At 36.4% G+C, this 19,175-nt stretch overlaps 1 protein-coding gene across 9 annotated transcripts in view; it reads left to right on the forward strand.

The window, feature by feature from the left end:
• HYCC2 (hyccin PI4KA lipid kinase complex subunit 2) overlaps positions 1-19,175 on the forward strand; it is a 54,182-nt gene that overhangs the window by 25,268 nt on the left and 9,739 nt on the right. For 6 of the 9 annotated variants that reach the window (XM_052676316.1, XM_052676317.1, XM_052676313.1 and 3 more), the window contains 8 exons: positions 2,429-2,608; positions 4,930-5,010; positions 5,935-6,050; positions 6,885-7,004; positions 9,575-9,691; positions 10,367-10,454; positions 14,807-14,966; positions 16,181-16,348. In XM_052676316.1, the coding sequence (XP_052532276.1) occupies positions 2,429-2,608; positions 4,930-5,010; positions 5,935-6,050; positions 6,885-7,004; positions 9,575-9,691; positions 10,367-10,454; positions 14,807-14,966; positions 16,181-16,348 (1,030 nt within the window). The remainder of the gene's footprint in view (positions 1-2,428; positions 2,609-4,929; positions 5,011-5,934; positions 6,051-6,884; positions 7,005-9,574; positions 9,692-10,366; positions 10,455-14,806; positions 14,967-16,180; positions 16,349-19,175) is intronic. The other 3 variants (XM_052676320.1, XM_052676321.1, XM_052676322.1) reach the window with 3 other exon arrangements.

Here is a 19,175-nt window from a genome sequence, read left to right on the forward strand (position 1 = left end):
TCTCCCTGAGGTGCAAAAATGAGATCTGCAAATCACCTATTGTATTTATGTTAGTAAAAATACTGGTTTTGTTTGTTACGCTAATTGCTCTCTGTGCCAATAGGAGAGCTCTTCTAATGGAAGCTTTAGGTTTGCCAGAAAAGAGAGATGATTCTAAAAGACTTTTTAGCTTGTTTAGCTATTCTACTCGGTTTACTTTTAATATTGTACAGAAAGATCTTCTGGAATTGAAGAAGTTTATGCCTGCTTGTTTATACATTCATTACTGTTGATAAATGTTCTATTTCTTCTGTTTATCCAATGTCTTCTGAACACTGGACTAGGAGAATTTGCTGAAAACAGCTTGCTGCAGTTGTTAACTCTTTTGCACAATTAATATCACAGTGATGAGATATGAAGAGTATTTACAGGCTTGCAGTACCACTGACTGGATGTTCCTGTATCTCTCTAGGCAGTACAGTCTAAATTAAAATTAATTCTACAAAACTTCCATTTGAAGGGCAGTAGAATTATCTCAGTAACTAAGTAGAATTAACTCTGGTCAAGTCTGGTCTGACTTCAGCTAAAATAAATTATTCTTTTCCACTGTTTTTAATGAGATTTGGATTAGACTGACTAATTTCAAATAGGAAACAGCTTAGGGCTACTGTCATCTCTAATCTAATACAAGTACTATTAGTAGCAATGCTACTGTATATGTATCTAGTTTCTGATAATGTTTGTTTAGCTCATCTTGTACCTGTTATCTCCTCACAGATGCATTTGTATTTCTTATTTCCTTAGAGATTCCTCTTTTATTTTTAACACCAGCTTCCTGTTTGTGTTTTCTTTTAAAGTAAACATAAACATGTTTGGTGATCTCTGAATTATTTACTAACCTCTCTTTTTTGTTTGGTTGAGCGTTTAAACAGTGCTAGACTTTTCATAAAATGAGAATACAGTTCAGTCTCTAAGGACTAAAACATCTACTGCAACAAATGTTTTTAATAATTAGTGTTACTTATAGATAGCATTTGCACTGAGTAAATATTAGGACAATTTACTTGTAAGTCATTGAAACATAAGGTGCTATGCATTTGTGAAATGTTAGAGTAAGTACACTAAATAAACTGATTTATACTTACTAAGAATGCTTGGGCTTTTTCTGCCAAAATGGTTGCAGTAGAAGGTTTATATTTTCATTGGATTCTAAATTAAAAAAAAAAAAAAGTAGTAGTATTGAGGTATTTTATATTCATAGCTAATAAAAATCTACGTGCTTCAGACTATTGAACTTTGCTGTCAGCAGTTTTAGTGTCAGCTTTCTTCCTTCCCCCGTTGATGGAGTCTGCCTTTGTTTCTGCTGTAAAAACAGGCTTTTAGCTTAGAGCATCTAGGCTGTCCATCAGAAGCCTTGTTACACAAGGTGCTTACACCAAGCCTAGCATAAGAAGAGATTTGACTGTTAGCAAAGTTTTATTTTGCACAGATATGATATTATGAGTTATGTAATCAGTGGTGTAATTAGCCTGCTTCATTGGCCAGGGTACTGCGTGTTAGAAATGGAACTGTGTTCACCTTTTCTTGGGGATTGTAAAATTGGTACTCTCTTAAAGCAGCTATCTCAATAGAAATCCTGTCAAAACTTATGCTGTCTGTGGTGTATTGGAGTAAAATATTGAAGTCAAATAGGTATATGTTAAGCTTTATAGTCGTATAGATTTATGGCATTGTATGTTTATCCAAAATTCAAATCAAGTAGAAAGGTCTCTCCCTTTCCTCTGCTGGTGGCAAGGGACTCGTTAAAAGGGTTTTAGGAGATAGTTCACAACAAGCCAGAGAAGCTCTTCTTCATCCAACACAGCTGAGCAGTGATGGTTAATTCTACATGAAATTCTGGGTGCTAAGATCCTGATGACTAGACAAATTATTGTGTTGTTTGTATCATATTGAGCAAATACGCACTTGTTGGGCTTGAGACTAAAAAGGAGTAGGTAAGAAATCAATTTGTGCTCCTATCAATAGACTTGTCTTCAGCAGTTTCTACTGATCTTCACCTTTTTCTACTTTTCTAAACAACGTAACAGCACTGTTGAACTTCTGTGTTCCATGTAGTTCAAGCCATTAATCTGTCACATATCTTAAATTAGTATCTGAATACAAATCTCATACTGGCCGTCCTAGAAGACAGTATTCTTAAAGAGCAAGATGGTTGTTTAGTAAGGCCACATTTCCCAGTTCTGTACACCAGTTCCACTCAAGTCCGTGCTTATAGACCTCCTTAAAAAGAACACAAATACTGTTTTGGTTCATTCATTTACTTGACGTTGAGGGATGTCATCTTTACTGACTACAGTGGCTGCACTGTATAGCCCATATATTTGATATTGAGTTCTCTTTCATTAGGGAAGCCCAGGAGTAATTCATTACCATTTTTGTCTTTTCACAGCTCCTGGAGCCTGTTTGCCACCAGCTCTTTGAACTGTATCGTAGTTCTGAGGTTCGGCTGAAGAGATTCACACTGCAGTTTTTGCCAGAACTGATCTGGGTGTATCTGCGTCTTACTGCCAGCAGGGATAGGCAAAGTAATGGTTGCATTGAAGCACTGCTGCTTGGCATTTACAACTTGGTAAGTGAGGTGAGGGGGGTTGGCTGAGGAAAGCTTTGATCTGAAGTTTTGCATTGCTGACTGGTAGGAAAAAATTATTAGAACAATGTGTATATATGAAATTATAATATGACTGCATGAAAGCATGTTTAGAAAAAAAGTGTATTGTGGTGAAGGTTTAGTAAAAGCAGTTTTGCATAAATATTTGCTATTGATTATAAAACCACTTGGAGCAAACATTTTAACTCGAAAGGATCATTTCATACATTTTCTTAGAGTTGGGTAATTGTGTGCGCAAGATGATGAAGTAGCCCTCTTTAATGTTGAAACATACAACTTTTACACATGTATCACTATGTGACTGGTCAGACTTCCTGTACCACTCTCTCTTCCCTCTGAATAGTTTATTTTTTAATGGCAGTTTGAAGCTAAAGCTACTGAGCATTTTAGTGTTTAGATGCATGTGTGCTCCTGAGGCACTGTGTTGAGTGGAACTGTGATTTTAAGAGTAAGTGAAAGAAACTGTAGATGATTGGGTTTGGCTGTTGGAGTTAACAGTTGTTTGTTCTGTCCTTTCTCTTAAGCCCTTTTCCTGAAAATTTTTCTTCTTGTATTAGGAGGTTGTTTGACAAATTTAGCAATAAGGCGAAGAAAGGCATTCCTTGATAGGAGTTTCCATATTATGTAACTATAAACCATATAATACCAAAGTATTGTCCCTCACTCTACATATTTTAATGAACTTCTTCCTTTAACTGTTATTGCTGTAGCTATGATGAGGCTGATGAGACACTGTGATTCTCTAAAAATTTAAGAAAATAAATTAAAAAAATTTCTGCTATTTGTCTAGATCACCTCTAACATATTTATGCTGATAGAAATGAAGAGGGTACTACTTGCTGATTTTTGGTATTGTTTGCTAGGTTGAATATTTATCTCTGGCATTAATTTTCTCATAGGAGTCCTATTAGTGGTTCCTTTGAAACTCGTGATTCTTGTTCTTTAGGGATGCTAAAGAAAGAGACCTCAAAATGGACAATAACTAGCTCCATTTCTTTCTTTGGTTCTGTTGATATTTTTTACTACAAGAGTGAAGTTATTTTCTCAATCTTTGGAAGGACAACAGTAGATTTTTTTGCATTCTGTTAAATTCCATCAGTTCTCTTCCCTTTCTGACCATTAAAGTACATTCATACATTTAAGTACTGTGCTACCTTGGACTAGGATTTCATATAAACCTGGTTGGTTCAAGTTATTGCTTAAAAAATTACAGTACAAAATGGAAAGGCACGTGTCATGGTTTTATCTCTAGATCTGTGTCTGTGATGAGGACAGTGAACCCCACAAGCCCACTCTCCCTAAAGGGGGAAGGGAAAGAAATGAAAGGGGGGGGGGGGAGGGGAAGCAAAAAACAGCAGCAACAGTCTGAGCAGGAAAACAAACTTAGTTTACTAATCACAGTAGTAAAGTATAGTATAGTGGGCAAGATGTCCAGCGAGTGCTCAGAGCTGAGGCAGGCAAAAAGAGGGAAAGTCTTGTGAGTTGCAGTCAGTTTTATCTTCCTCACCAACCAGAAAATGGAAATGGGATAGTTAAGTCTTCTGGGATCTGTAGATTGCTGTTCTCTTCCGAGGCTGGAGCTGCAGTGTTAAAGAATTAACTCTGCATGGTGTTCTGATACTGGCTGCAGATTGTAAAACCCACCACAGCATGACTTTAGACTGCTTTCTGGTACGTTGCTGTGTAATTGCTTTTAGTTTATTGGCTTTAAAAACTGCTGGTTTTGCTTATGTAGTAAGTATCCTGTCAACTATAAAATCTAATTGGTTTGAAAGTCTTTTGAGAAAACACTGTGTATTTCTTACTGATAGAATTCCTGAGTCTTCACCAGTCTCCTTGATTTCACCTTTTTTCTGTACTACATTTATTTTGAAGTACTGCCCTTTGGCAGCAAGTGACTCATCAGCCCTCATGCATCTGTATATTTAGGTTTCAAGTTTAGCGTTGCTCCGCTGTGCAGTTCTGCTATACCTAAATGTTGTAATGTGATGGGCTAGAGAAGCTTTCACTTCTTGGTTTTGAACAAAGCCAGAAAGATCAAGGAGCCAATGATTTTTTTTCTAAGCGCAGTCAATGATGAAGGTCTTTCCCATCAGGTCTTCTCAGATCAGAGCACCTAACTTCTTACTTTCTAAATACATATTAGAAATTCTGTAAGTTTTCCAGATCCTGTCTTAGTTCTGTTGTGTTTTTTCGTTGTTTTGTTTTTTTGGTGAATTTTTTTCATTGTTGGTTTTTTTATTTGCTGTCCTGTTGTTTATTTTTGTTTGTTTTAAATTCAGGAAATTGCTGACAAAGATGGAAACAACAAAGTTTTATCTTTCACCATCCCTTCGTTATCTAAACCCTCGATATATCATGAGGTAAGAGAGCTGGTATGGTAAATTAGGTCTAACTTGGGTCTAACAGAGCAATGCATCCATTTAGAGCAACAGGCTGTTTCGGTGCATCCTGTTTTCCTTTCTTGGAGCAATTGGTGTGATCTAAATCAGTAACAATAATAGAAATATAGATGTTGTAAAATGATTGCTGACAGTGCCCATTTTATATAGAGATGAGTTATGTTAGTTATGTTGTAGTTGCAAATGGGTTGCCTCTTAAGTGTTAGGATAAAAGTAATCGATTTCCTTTTGTAACTCCTTGTTAACACAAGTTGAACTTCAGATTCATTTTTCTTTCTCCATAGTTGCTGTACGAAAGGCCTGTGCAATTAGAACAAACCTACTTTAGATGAATATGCAACAATCAAAATTGAAAATGACTTTCATTTGCTTTTTATGATAACAAAATCATGTCATGTTTTTAGGATTTGTAATTATTTTCATTTTTTAAAGACAACTGTATATTTTGACTTGGACGATTGTCACGCGTGGCATCCTGGTTGCCAGATTGGAGAAAAATAGATTTGATGGGTGGACCACTCACAGGTTAAGGGATTGGCTGGATGGCTGCGCTCAGAAAGTCGTGGTCAATGGCTCAGTGTCTGGAGATGGATGATGAGGGGCGTTCCTCAGGGATTGGTGCTGAGACCGGTGTTATCTGACATTTTTGTAGGTGATGTGGACATTGGGATCGAGTGCACCCTCAGCAAATTTGCAGGTGACACCAAGCTGAATGGTGCAGCTGGCGCCCTAGAGACCTATAGCAGCAGGGGGTTGGAACCAGATGATCTTAACAGTCTCTTCCAACCCAAACCATTCTATGATATTATTATTAGGAATTTCAGTGTGTTTGCAGACCTTTTACTTCTGATTTGTTTTCTCCTCCCTCCCACTCTGTACTTCCAGCCCTCTACTATTGGATCCATGGCTTTAACTGAAGGAGCTCTCTGTCAGCATGATCTCATCAGAGTAGTTTACAGTGATCTTCATCCTCAAAGAGAAACCTTCACGGCACAGAACAGGTAGGTTGGATGCATTGTAATGTTTGCGGTCCTTCACTAAACAGTCAAAAAGTCATTAAACGTTAAGACCAAATAGATTGTGGTCAGTCCTTTCTGTGCTTGGAAGTAAAGAGAGACTGCAAATCAGTAAACGGTAAAATATCAGTAAACAGAATATTTTTGGTTTTGCTTCCAACTCTGTGTGTTACTGGTTCATTTAGATGAGAATGACTTTTCTGTCATCTCCGTGTCTGTCAGAAATATCTTTTGAGTTCATGCCTGTCAACTCAAATTTTACTGGAAGCGTAACAAAAGTCTGGTATTGCCTTTACCACAGGAAAGAAAGGGATGGAGCCAAGTGCATAGAAAGAAGTGAAAATGAAAAACCTTGGGAGTGAGGTTTCCTGGTTCTGCTGCATGAGGACATGTAGACTGGGACTCTACTCATTATTAGTAACTGTATCCAGCCTTTCTGGTGAAGGCTGGCTGAAGAGCAGATTCTGAACTGGTTCTAGTGACTCTCAGCTTTACATGTGTTTAAAAGTAGCTCTAGGAAACCTAATAATAAAATTTTAAAAATGTTGCAGGCTTGTCCAGCTCTGTAGCAACCTGGACAGATTTTATGACATGTCATTTCCTCGATAATTCCTGCATATGCTAATGGTTTTCAGTAATACTTTAAAGTGAACCTTTAATATCCTGTTTCAAGTTAATGAGTTATAGTGGAAGAGGGTTTTGGGATTTGTGTGTTTATTTATGACACTTTTTCCTTTGAGGTGACTTTCAAACTGAGTTGTAGGAATTTTTTAGATTTTTTAAACTTTGGGTGGAATATTAAGAATTTAAACCATGCAGGATCTTGATCTTGTCTCTTTTCAGGTTTGAGGTGCTGAGCTTTCTCATGCTGTGCTACAATTCTGCTATTGTCTATATGCCTGCCTCTTCTTACCAATCACTTTGTAGGATGGGTTCCAGGTGAGACACTTGCCTTTGAAAGTCTTTCAGGGTACATCTAGATTTCTAAATATTCATCCAGCAGAAAAGAGTAAATGAACCTATTATATGCTTTAAGTTACTAAATGCAACATTTGGTCACTTCTGCAACTTAATTGAAAATTTGATGCTATGCTTGGATTATCTTACTCCTGCGTTGGATTTTGTTCCACTTATTTAACCTTTTGTTATCTGGAGGGGAAAAAAAATGGGGCAAAATTTTCTGAACCTAATTAGATTGATCTGTATTGATTGAATTTACATATCATTCAGGCACTTTTCAGTATGGCTAGATGCAAAATATTGTGAGGGTTACCTTTAGTTTCTTCTGCTTCCAAATATTGACCCTCTTGTTCCTCAGGATAGTTTGTATAAAGTGCTAGTACAGTGTTCCATGCTTTAGGTTATGCATTTTGTTTTGTTTTGTCCTCCTCAGTAATGGTATCTCCTATTTTCTAGAGAATTCAGTACTGTGATTTAAAGTACATCCTTTATATAATCTTCTGCTTAAACAGTCTTAAAAGCATCTGGTTGGCAAAGATCCCTGCTTTATGCTCTGAAAAATCTGAAGTATTTCTGATATTTCCATCTGCCAGTTTCTATCAGCAATTTTGTTTGAAATGAAGTCAGTTCACTCCAATATCCAAACAGACGGAGCTCTTTAAAAATGTTTAATTTAGCTTTTTTTCTGCAACACAATACTGCCATGAAAGAAATTAATTACATGCAATTCAGTTACATAACTATAAAGGATCAGACGAGCTTCTGACAAATGTGTATTCTGTACTAATACGCATTCAGGTAGGATGATAGGCTGTTTCTCTCATCACATTCATTATGGGAACCAGTCACTTCTCAGTGTGCTTCCATCATTTTCATTTGAGGTATAACTATGCTGGATTTAATTAATATGCTGAATGTTCCTTTGAAAATTAGGGCTACTCTTCAGTTAGAGAGGAGAGAAACAACGTAGGAATTGTTTTGGTTTTTTTGAAACAATGCAGCAACAGTAATAATTTGGGTGTAGCAAACTATTTCCAACAATAAGGTTATTTTATTATGAGCTGAGTAAAAGTTGCATGTTTTTGTCTTGTGTTATGACATTTTAGTGTGTAATATGCATAGTACAACAATATTGTTTCAACTTTAATTATAAATTGCTGTCATTTTCCTTAACCTTCTAAATTTAACTTTCCACAACTGTTTTCTTTCAGTTAAAATAAGTAATGATGTTGCTCACTTGAGCACATGTTAATGGAACTGTACAGTGAACTCCATTCTGAGTATTACAGTCACTAGTTTTGTAGTAGTTTATAATCTAAGTCATGGACAATTACAGCAGGAATCATTTTGTTCCACAAAGAGTGGAGTGATCTTGAAAAGGAAGCATCCTGGATCCTCCTTGTGTAACAGTATGCAAGCTTTACCTTGTGGTTTCTTCTCAAAGCTGTTGTGCTCCTGGTCTGCAGCGCAGCCTAAAAAGCCATTATTATACTGACTTGGGTCTGTGTACCTTGCCTTGTTGGAAAGACTGGACATGGTCAGCAGATAATTCCTACCATGGTACTGTCTGCTTTCCAGGATGAACTTGGACCACAGTTTTTGTTACTGAGGCAACAGATCGTATTACAAAACAGTGGATTGCATGGGTTTCAGTTTAAAGCTGATAGCTGGGAGACCTTTTAGATAATAGCTTTCATTTTTTGTCATTTTCTGATAAGAGCATTAATACAGTGAGATACTTCTTTGTGTTGTGGTTTTGTTTTTCTCTTGAAGGGTTTGGATTGTTTTCTTTTCTTTTGGTGGCTAATTGATAATTTCATTCCTTTTCTCTGTTTTGCCTAGTGTCAGTATGTGCTCATGGAGTCCATGCAATAATCTTCCCAGTTTTAAAGGAAAAAATTAATGTACACAGTACTGGATTACTAGATTAGAGAAACAGGCAATACATTTACATTGACTGCATTAATATCCATGCATTGTTTCTATGTTCTACGTATGTCAGAACGTCAGAGTTCTGAATAAATGTATCTGGTGTGTTGTTTTTTTTAACAGCAGAGTCAATGCAGTTGTGACAAGGCAGGCCCTTTGTCAAGGGCCGTAACTGATTTTGGTTTTATTTGTAGTAAAACAGCAGCTGAAAGTAATTCTCAAGAACAAGGTATCTTTGTTAACCAATAGTGTACATAAAGTGGGAGATGGTACGTCTCTGTTCTATGCCACTGAAATGTTTCCTGTGTAGAAAATTGGGTTTGTTAACTGAATTTCTGGGAGAGTCTTGTACTGGTATCTTAGCAGTTTTGCCACTCTAATTCTTTAGAGATTATGATTGGAAGAAAACAGAATTAATGGCTTTATGGGAATTATCTCTGGATTATCAACAAGTTACATGTCAAAGCACTATTGTTAAACCGCTTTAATGATTGGAAGAGCAACAACGTGAGAATATTCTATGTTGTGAGCTTATGTTTTGAAAAACAGGTTTTAAAATCATTTTTAGTTTGAAGTAATTGTGGGGTTAACATTGTGGTGCAATGGTATATTTTTTTCAGGCTGTGTGTGAGTGGATTTCCACGGCAGCATGAGAAACGCTGGAAAGAACACTGTGGTAGGGTGGTGTTAGACCCTGACTTCATGGTGCAGCTGCTCACAGGTGTCTATTATGCTATGTAAGTAGACTTTTTTTTTTTTTTTTTGTAATAGGAGTGACTGGTTTTACATGAGTTAAAATATCAATGCTTGTTGTTCTAAAAATTGGAATAAATGAATTTAACCCAATATGACACAAAGATCTAACTTGGTTAGCGTATTTCCTGTTACTTACTCAGCCAACTGATAATTTGAAAATATCTTTGTCAGCACTGGAGTAGGTGGTGAAGGACCAGCACCAGGTACTGGAGAGAAGGAAGCTCTTGGCTTCATCTTTTCCTGAGTTTTTACTACCGTCAGATAACCTGTTAACAAGCATGATGAGCTTGGATGCCAAGATAACCTGATGAAATGCAGTCCTCTTGAATGCCAGTAACTACTGAGGTAGCAAAAATCCATTTCTGATAAGAACTAAGTAAACCATGACCCCATTTTTCATTCTTTAAATTTATCCTGATGATAGTGTCAGCTTTGTCTCACTTTGCTGTGACAGGGAGCATCTTTTTCCATTATACCAAAAAGAGTAATATAAGAGAAACTTACCTGTTTATATTACAAAATAGAGTACATTCTGGGTGTGTATGCAACTGATAAACATTCCACATAAAGAAAGAAAGAGCTGAATTTGGATAGGAAAAAAAAAGCTAATCTGAGTTCCTAAGATACATAAGATAAATCTGTTTCTTTACATTTAGATATAATGGTCAATGGGATCTCGGCCAGGAGGTTTTGGAGGACATAATTTACAGAGCACAGCTTGAACTCTACTCACAACCTCTGTTGGTAAGAAAAAAATCTACTGAAATCTATGAACTTCATTATGAAGAATATGGAACTGTTTCTGAAATGGACTCTTAAGGCCTTTGTGGCCATTTACTGCATTCCCAAATGCAAGTGGTTGTTAACAGCTGGTATTTTCAACATAGTTATTTGCACCATGCTTTTTCTGCATGAATGTTGGGATCTCCTAGTACTTAATGATGCAGAAAGCTAGTATTTTCTAATGTAGTACAGTTGGATCAAATGTTTGTTGTTTTGGCACCAGCTACTGATGACTTCTTCAAAAAAGCTTAACTGAATGATTATGTGTTGCAGGACAAAGATTGTAAAAAGGTGTATTTTCTGCATCTAGACCTTCAGAAGACTTTAGAGTATGCTGTGTGGTTTAACTAATAACGCAATAGAAAAACAGCAACAGGGTAGAGCTGTAAAAGAGGAGGAGCTTTATCTACACTCAGTGTCAGATTTTAATTAAGTTACACAAATCTTAATCTTCATCTTCTTCAGTTGACCATCAATAGAGTGGTTTTCTTACAATCGTGTTTTTTTTGTTTTTTTGTTTTTTTGTTTTTTTTTTCCAGTTCCCATTAGAATCATTTAGGAAAAAAATCAATTTAGAATCAATTCAGGAAAAAAAAAAGAAAAGAAAAGAAATGGGGAAAGAGGTAAAACTGTGCAGGATACAGATGGAGGGTACAGACAAAGGATAAGGAGGAATGGAAGATTTTTATTTTGTGTGAAATGTAGGAGCAAGGCTCAAAATAAGAAGAGAATGTTAATGAAAATAAAGTAAGTAGAATAGAACATTATCTCAATTTCTCTGAATTGTGGCCAGAAACCTTCAGTGCTCTTCTGAAATAACAAAAGTAAATGTAATTACTTTTATGTAACTGAAGGAAAAAAAATTGATTGGGAAAAGTTTTTTTCTGTGTCAATCTGACATCACTCTCTCCTCCAATAAATTAAATAAAATTATTCTCTTGGTGAATTAATATTGGCTACAAAACTTATCTACAGGCTTTCTGAGAGTCCTGCATTTGAAATGGTCGGTATCCATTGAATTATTATAATAGCTGGTTCCTTTTCAAAATGACTCACTGCTCCATCAGATTGAATGTTTTAAATTAAGTATTGAACCTGCAGAAATAGACCACCTTATCAAAATACAACATTGAAAAGTGGTGTGGGAGGATCTGGAACGTAATTCAATTGATGATAGGACAATTTTCAGTCCTGATTATTCATTTTTAATCATTTTGTCTTTTCGGATGACTTTTAAGAATCTTCTAGAATATCTGTTTTGTCAACATTCATTTTGCTGCTCCAACCCATTGTTTGATGCTGTCATCCCTGTTTTTTTTTTGGTTTTTTTTTGTTTTTTTTCTTCTTCTCTCCCCCCCATTTTCTAATTGTCAGTTTTTCATGCATGTATCCTTGCCTTGTTTCACAGCTTGTTTCACAGCAGTTTTTGAAAAGCACCTTTCAAGAAATCAGCAGATTTATGAAAAGATAACCTTTGTATCTTTGGCCTCACACTGTATATTCGAACCACCAGACCTTTTCAAAGGTTGAAGTCCTTTCACCTAGTTGCAGTTTCCAGGAGATGTAAATAATTTAGCAGCATAAAACTGTATTTTTTTAAACACTTCAAACTACTGCACCAAATAAAATATCATCTGTGCATCTAGTTTGATCAAGTTCAAGTCTCTGCTTACAATTGCCTAGCAGTAGCAAATTCTTTGAAATCTATTTAATATTTAGGTGATCTTCCATAGTAGGATTCTTTTTATATCTTTCTATACAGGCTGTTTGTTTAATTATGGATATACTGATCAGTCATCATAATGATGAGACATACCACACCTTTTAGTGCAGGATTAGTAATACCTCTTGGTATTAAGAACAGTGAAGGCAGAAGGTTTTTTTTCATCTTCCTTCTCTTTTGGTTTCCCATCTGATGGAGAAGGAATGTGTTTTATTCCTTCTGGTTGTTTGGATTATTTCCAGGTTTTACTGTTGCTTAATTTTATTTTCACATGGTTCTCCTTGATCCCCACAAGTACAATTTGTGCTGCTAAAAAGGGCCAGTTGTTAATATGCTCCACAAGAAAAAGTGCTGTGTCACTTTCTGGTCCTACTGCAAAAGCCTTTTACTACTAATTTTCAGATTTTAATCCTGTGTACTGAGAAAGGGTACATATTCAGAGAGGCTGGAACTCTAGCGAAGTAGAGGATTGGAAGGCAAACCACTATGTGATTGAGCTTGATGTACACTGAGTCAGCACAGCAGAAATGAGCTTCAAAGTCTCTAATGAGATCAAGGATATGAGCACAGTGAGGTTTAAAGATGCCAGCATGGAAGAAGGACTACATAAGAATAAAAGAGCAATTTGCAAACAAGCAATGAATCTGAGAGAATTAAGTAGCAAAGGCCATATCAGAAGTGGACAAGTGGTAGAATGATGAAGAGTATTTTCTGTAATGGTGCCAAGAATCTTTAGGCTACTTTGAAGTCAGACACAAACTCAGCAGAGGTGTTTTGTGTGGAGTTAAAAAGAAGCTGGAGAAGTTCAGGATCAGCTATGTGGCAGCCGCTGTAGCTTCCTAAGAAGTGAAGAGTCTTAGAGTTAGTTAACATCTTGTCATCTCTGACTTTACTGTTTGAATGAGTTTCATGTCCTCACATGGCTGCTGGATGGCTTGTGTATTAGAATTTGTAGGAAAGTTTTATTTTGTTGTGATACTACTAAATGCTTATAATTCATGTAAATTATATGGCATAGTAGATGCACTGATATATTTATTTTTTATTAAGCATTATTTGAGATCTTCACAGGACAGATCATACGAACGTGGTTCTGCTGAATCATGTTCTAGTGGTTTAATAAATCTCTTCTTGCTTGTGTTTTGGTAAATACTAATCAAAGATGACTTCATTAAGTAAGAAGATTTATTGCACATGGGCTTGCAGAGTTTTAGGGAATTAATAGAATGTCTCTTACATTTATGACACCTCTGGCAACCTCAGAATATCAAGACAACTCGGATGAAATTTAAATCTTAATTCTTTTATTATGTAGAGAGGAGTGTATGAAAATGTTACTTCCAGCATAAAACTAGGAGATGCTGGATTGCATCACTGTGTAGAATATTGCTACAATTCCATCAGCTAAGCACAATGTTTTATAGAATTAAAAAGAAAAAAGCTTGTCTCTGTGCTGTAGAACAGAAAAACAAAATGGTTGAAGGTGGAGGGGGATATGTGTGCCTTGCTAGAAAAGTAGAAAAAGTGGGGTAATTTCCAAACTTGTGTATTCTAAAGCAGATCTGTATTTCATGAGTCGACAGAACTGTCACCTTGTAGTTGTATCATAAAGAGTTTAAATGCCCACTGTCCTGGGTTAACAGGTAGGCTGCATATATTTAAGACTTGCAGAGCACATATATTTGTTTCTCTTCATACAGTGCATTCTGATCTCTGAAGTTGCACCACTACAAAATTATTTTATTTTTTAAATTTTGTTTTCTAATTCAAGGGAGTATTCATTAGGAGAAAATGTACTTTTCATAGTGATGACTATATGCTGTAATGGGAACAACCTAAATTACTGTAAGAACAATTGATAAGTAAGATTTTATAGCGATTAACTAGATACATTTTCCATGCTTATTTTATTTTTTGTCTAGTTATCTGTGGTCTCCTTAGTTTACTTATTCAGCTTCATTAGGTAAGGACTAAGAGCCATGCGGGAGGTCAGATACTTGTGAAACAAGAGATACACAAAAGAAGCTGTAATGTTAGGTTTAAAATGTTTGTTTATTGCTGCATGGCTGTGTAAATTCAATGGGATTATGGAAAATCAAGGCAAATTCACTTTGATTTTTTCTGAAGTTTTAAAACATTGTGCACTACAGCTTTATTTTTGCTAAATACTCCACATACTGTAGAGATCTATGGAGGTGGAAAGTGGAAATGGTCTTGTCTCCTATGTTGTGACCATTCTTGTCATACAGCTTGAACAGTTTTCTTGTTATCTTGCTTCCATTATGATGGAGAATTTATTGTGTAGATTGTTACCACTCTTGGTACAGATGTCAAATGTAGAACAAAATGGCTTACATGGGAAAAGTAAGAAGAGAGAAAATTGGGCTATAAATTTGGGAATAGGCTTGTGATGGTCTTTTCAACTTAGCTAAAGGCTATGAGTCTTGGGGATGGGACTGTCCATCTGGATGGGATCTGGCATAATAAACAGTTCTTGGTTGTTTCTCCATCTGGATCCAGCAAAGAGATTTAATACTGCCATTAACGTGGTCAGTGGTGGTAGTAGTATAGCATTTTACTTTCATCTTAGGTTGCAAATGCCATGAAGAACTCACTGCCCTTTGATGCTCCTGATGCATCCCAAGAAGGCCAGAAGGTTCTGAAAGTAGAAGTTACTCCAACAGTGCCGAGGATTTCTCGAACTGCCATTACAACAGCTTCTATCCGTCGTCACCGCTGGAGAAGAGAAGGTGAGCTTTCTTTTCCAACGGCAAGTACTGTAATGTTCTGTATTCATCACCATCATTGTTACCTGGCTTCTGAGTTTGAATGTTTGCAGAACAGTTGGTCATGGTTGTTTTGTTTTTTCCTTTTGAAAAATGATTCTCCATAACAATGTATAGTATTTACATCTTCAGAGCACTGCATGAACATGAACATTTGGAATATTTGTTTTGTTTTTTTGGAAAAAACATGAGGTATGTTTGAAGGAGAAAAAAGAAAATTTAGAAAAAGGAGAAAAAAGAGAGTGGAAATTGTTTACTAAGGCTTTTTTCCCTCTATTATAACAGAGCATAAAATTGTTGTGGCAGAGTTTAGTGTAGAATTTCAGTCATTTCTGTGATGCACTCTGAAATTCAGTTGCTCTCTCATCAAAAATAGCTTAGGAAATGAGTATTGTTATTCAGACCTTGCTAGGGTTCCAGTTACCCACAGCCACTGAAGACAGTGGGAGATGGAAGAGTTGAACATCATATTCCTAGCATCATGTGGCCCAACTTATAGAGGGAACGTGTCATAAAGTAGTTGTGGGTAGCTTAAAATTATTCTGTTTTTCCTTATTCCTTAATGAATACTTATTACGCATGGAAACATGCTGGACCATATGAAGAACAACAGTAATGAAAACAGTAATAATGTTTTCCTTCATATGGTTAAATTTTTGTTGTAGTTGTAGCAAAAATTGCTTTAAAATCATTTTTTCAAACTTAAAGTTTTTTCCTGCATGTGTGAAACACAACTTTAAAAAAGCTGCATAATGACTGAAGGCAAAATGTAGAATAACCTAAAAATGAACTGAGGTTACAAGAGTCTGAAAACAAGTATTACATTTTTCCTTTTTTTTTTTTTTTTTTCTTTCCTATACCATGTGCCAAAACATTTAATGACCTCTGGTCCTCAGCTGACTCAGGATGTCCAGGACAAGAAGCAACTGTCTTCTATTTTCAGGACTTTGGGCCATGTTTGTCTTTACTGTAGCTGCCATTATATTCATTTTCTAGTCTCTGGTATGGAGTATAGCCCACCTGTCCCTTTCTGTGGATGTTCTCACAAAGTTTTAACTAAGCATGAGTAGTGTTTCGTGTTTGTTCTATGTCCACATAAATTTTCTATTCTCCCTGCCTGGGTTGGAATGCCAAGAAAGGAACAGAAAAGCACTAAAATGTTATATGTTGAATCCCAGATGGCTTTGACTTCTCAAACGAGGCTGACTCAAGCATACCTGGCTCACCGATCCAACACGGCTCCACAGACCTAGGGATCAAACGTGAGCAAGAGGGGGAGGTGCTGATGCGCAGGACCCCTGAGCATGGCTTCCCGGAGCCCACCTTGGCAGCAGCCACAACAGAGGGTAGGACAGAGATGAGGAGGCAGAAGTCAGTGAGGCAATTGCTGGAGGAGGATCCCGGCTCCCTATCCCCAAGCAGAACTTCTTTCCATTCTAGTGTGTGTTTCCGCTATCCCAGGGTGTATTAGCTTCTCTTTGCAATACACGCATCCCCTATATACCTAACATCAGGTCAGGTACTACCTTTTGTTATCACATGGGCTGGCCTGGGGCTTGCATCTGTATGGTGAAAGGCTGCTTGGCATGGCAAGCAATAAAATAAAAATGACAAGAATAATAGCCAAGAGCTTTGGGATTGCTTGGACACTTTCTATTACTGAGCATGTTTAATATTCAGAGGAAAAAATGCACCTGGTGAACACGAATCCAGTCCTGAAAAATAGATAGTATAGAGTATAAATGGATTTGGTTGGCAGCAGCTTAGTTCCAGTAATGTCTTATTTTAAATTTCCAAGAACAAAGTAAGCCTGTCTAAGACAGATTCACAACTATTAATGTTTATTTGATGGTCAGCCTTTAATTGAAGACTCAAAGTCTTACAACTAGTGTAGCTGAACGATCTGACTGCTGTAAAAACAAGTACCAAAATGGAAAAACTTGTGTTTCTAAACACTTTAGAAACAATAATTGCTTCTTTATTCAGTTGTGCTGTCCACGCAAGTGCTGTAGGGCTTCATATTCCCACACTATAATCAGGAATAGCAGACACAGTAGTTAGTAGAAATTTATTTTGCTTCAGTTCATCTGTTTATTTTGTCATCTTTATTCCATGAAAGGTATTGTTTTGAGCACTTATTTTGAAATGTGATTTCTCATCAGGAATGAGAATTTCTTATAAATTTAGCTAAACATAATTTAAGTGTTCACATATTTTAAAGCTCCAATCTGAACAGGCTTCTGGTATTTCTAAAATTTGTAAGCATAACAGCTGATAGTAAATGAGATTTATTTCTAGATTCTACATAGGCTTCAGATTTGTTCTTCTGGAAACAACCATCTAGAGAATTTGAAGATTTAATGTAGTGTCACCACAATCCTTATCAGAGTTGCTATCAAGCATGGGATTATAATCTATTCCTTGGTGCATAGTGGGTTTGAGCATGCTCAGTAAATGAGTATGGCCTTCTCCTAACTTCACTGGTTCACTCAATCTTACTCCTTTGCATGTGCATGACCTGAAGGATATGGAGAAGTCCTCAGATGCAGAGAACATTCTGGAAGAGATAGGAAATGGGAAAGAAGTTGAAAAAGATATGGCCTTCTAGTCTTAATTGTTTCCAGATGCTTTTGTCATTTGAGATATTACTGGAGAAGTGATCATTCCACATGCTTCTGTTAAAGTTGGTTTAATACACTTCTTTAAATGTTGACAGTATAAAATTACATGCTTGGGCAATTGGAATTCTGCTAGTTAAGACTAACTAGGAAAAGGTACAGGAATGGAGCTTGGCTTGATTATCAGTATAGAATTGTTTGTGTATATATGGGTCTTTTATTGATACTTATTTCACAGAAAGTTTCGGTTAGTGAATATCCTCTCATAAGTTTTTTTAATATAAAAAAATATAATGAGAGACTGATTATTTTCAGTTACTTTTCACCCTTCAGATGTGGAAAGGATAAATAGAATTAACGTTATTTTTTAAAAAACAAAATCCTTTTCAGATCAGTGTTTTGACCCAATAATTACCAAAAGGCAGAAGACTTCAAAAATGACTCAGAAAATACCTTAAGAGGTATTCTGCTTCTGAGTGGTAGCAGCTACCGCGCTGGACTGTGTCCAGTCAGTAGAGAATGCTGTATCTGCATTTACAGAATTACATACTGATATTAATAATGTATTCTTTAGAGAAAGATTTATCCTGATCACAAACAGTAGGAATCCCAAAGACATGCTATAGGGCAATTGATGTGATTTCTGTTAGGCTGGGCTGTCTTTTTTCTTCTGGCCTTATAGTAAAGAGTGCTTGGCTTTTGAAGTCTTGTTTTCCTTTCAAAATCATCTTATTGGTCTCTTGGTAAACAAATGAACAAATCCTTTGTGACTTCATCCTCTTTTACCTCCAAACACAGTGTGTAAAGAATGGAACATTTTTTGTTTGTTCCTGTGGACAAGTTTTAGAGGAAAAATAGATGTACTGGGAAAAGATTACGTTTACGGAGTTATTTCAGTCCTACTGAGAACATCTGTAGCTATATGGATCTGACTAGAAAGTAATTCTCGTGCATGTTGTCTTCTCTATCTTCTTCATTTTTTAGCACTGCTGAGCTGCTTGGGCCTCTGTCTAGTTGCAGCATCGAAAAGCTTGCAACAACCCCTCTCAGTCTGGTCTTTTAAATTTTGTGGATGAAATGACACTTCTTTTGTGTGATCCCTTTGCTTCACTGTCCCTGAATAGGAACCATATGCTTTAGTATTTTATTCCTAAGAAATGTTTTGACATGAACTGTGAGGAAGCAGTAATGTTCTCATGCTAATAAAAAGCTTAGCAGTATTGTCTGGAGACAGCATTTCGCAAGTTACGTGTCTTTTCTAAAATAAAAGGGATTGAGAGGGGTCTTCTGCTGCTATTACTGCTGCTTGTAACCAAACATGCTTTCATCCAGCTTTGCATGATTATAAAGAAAGATTCACTTGGTTTATTGAAATAATTATCTTTCTTTTAATAGGTTCCAGTCACATCATACTTTTCTTAGCATCTTTGTTTACGAGTGGGAATGTTGGGGTGGGGGAGGTGGGGGAGAGATGAGGTGAATGGTAAATAGAATTTCTTGCTGTGTAATGTAAGAAGATACTTGTATGTCTTGGTGAGAAGAAAAGGATGTAGTT

This window comes from Tympanuchus pallidicinctus, unplaced genomic scaffold (genome assembly GCF_026119805.1).
Source record: "Tympanuchus pallidicinctus isolate F22 unplaced genomic scaffold, pur_lepc_1.0 scaffold15, whole genome shotgun sequence".
NCBI lineage: Eukaryota > Metazoa > Chordata > Aves > Galliformes > Phasianidae > Tympanuchus > Tympanuchus pallidicinctus.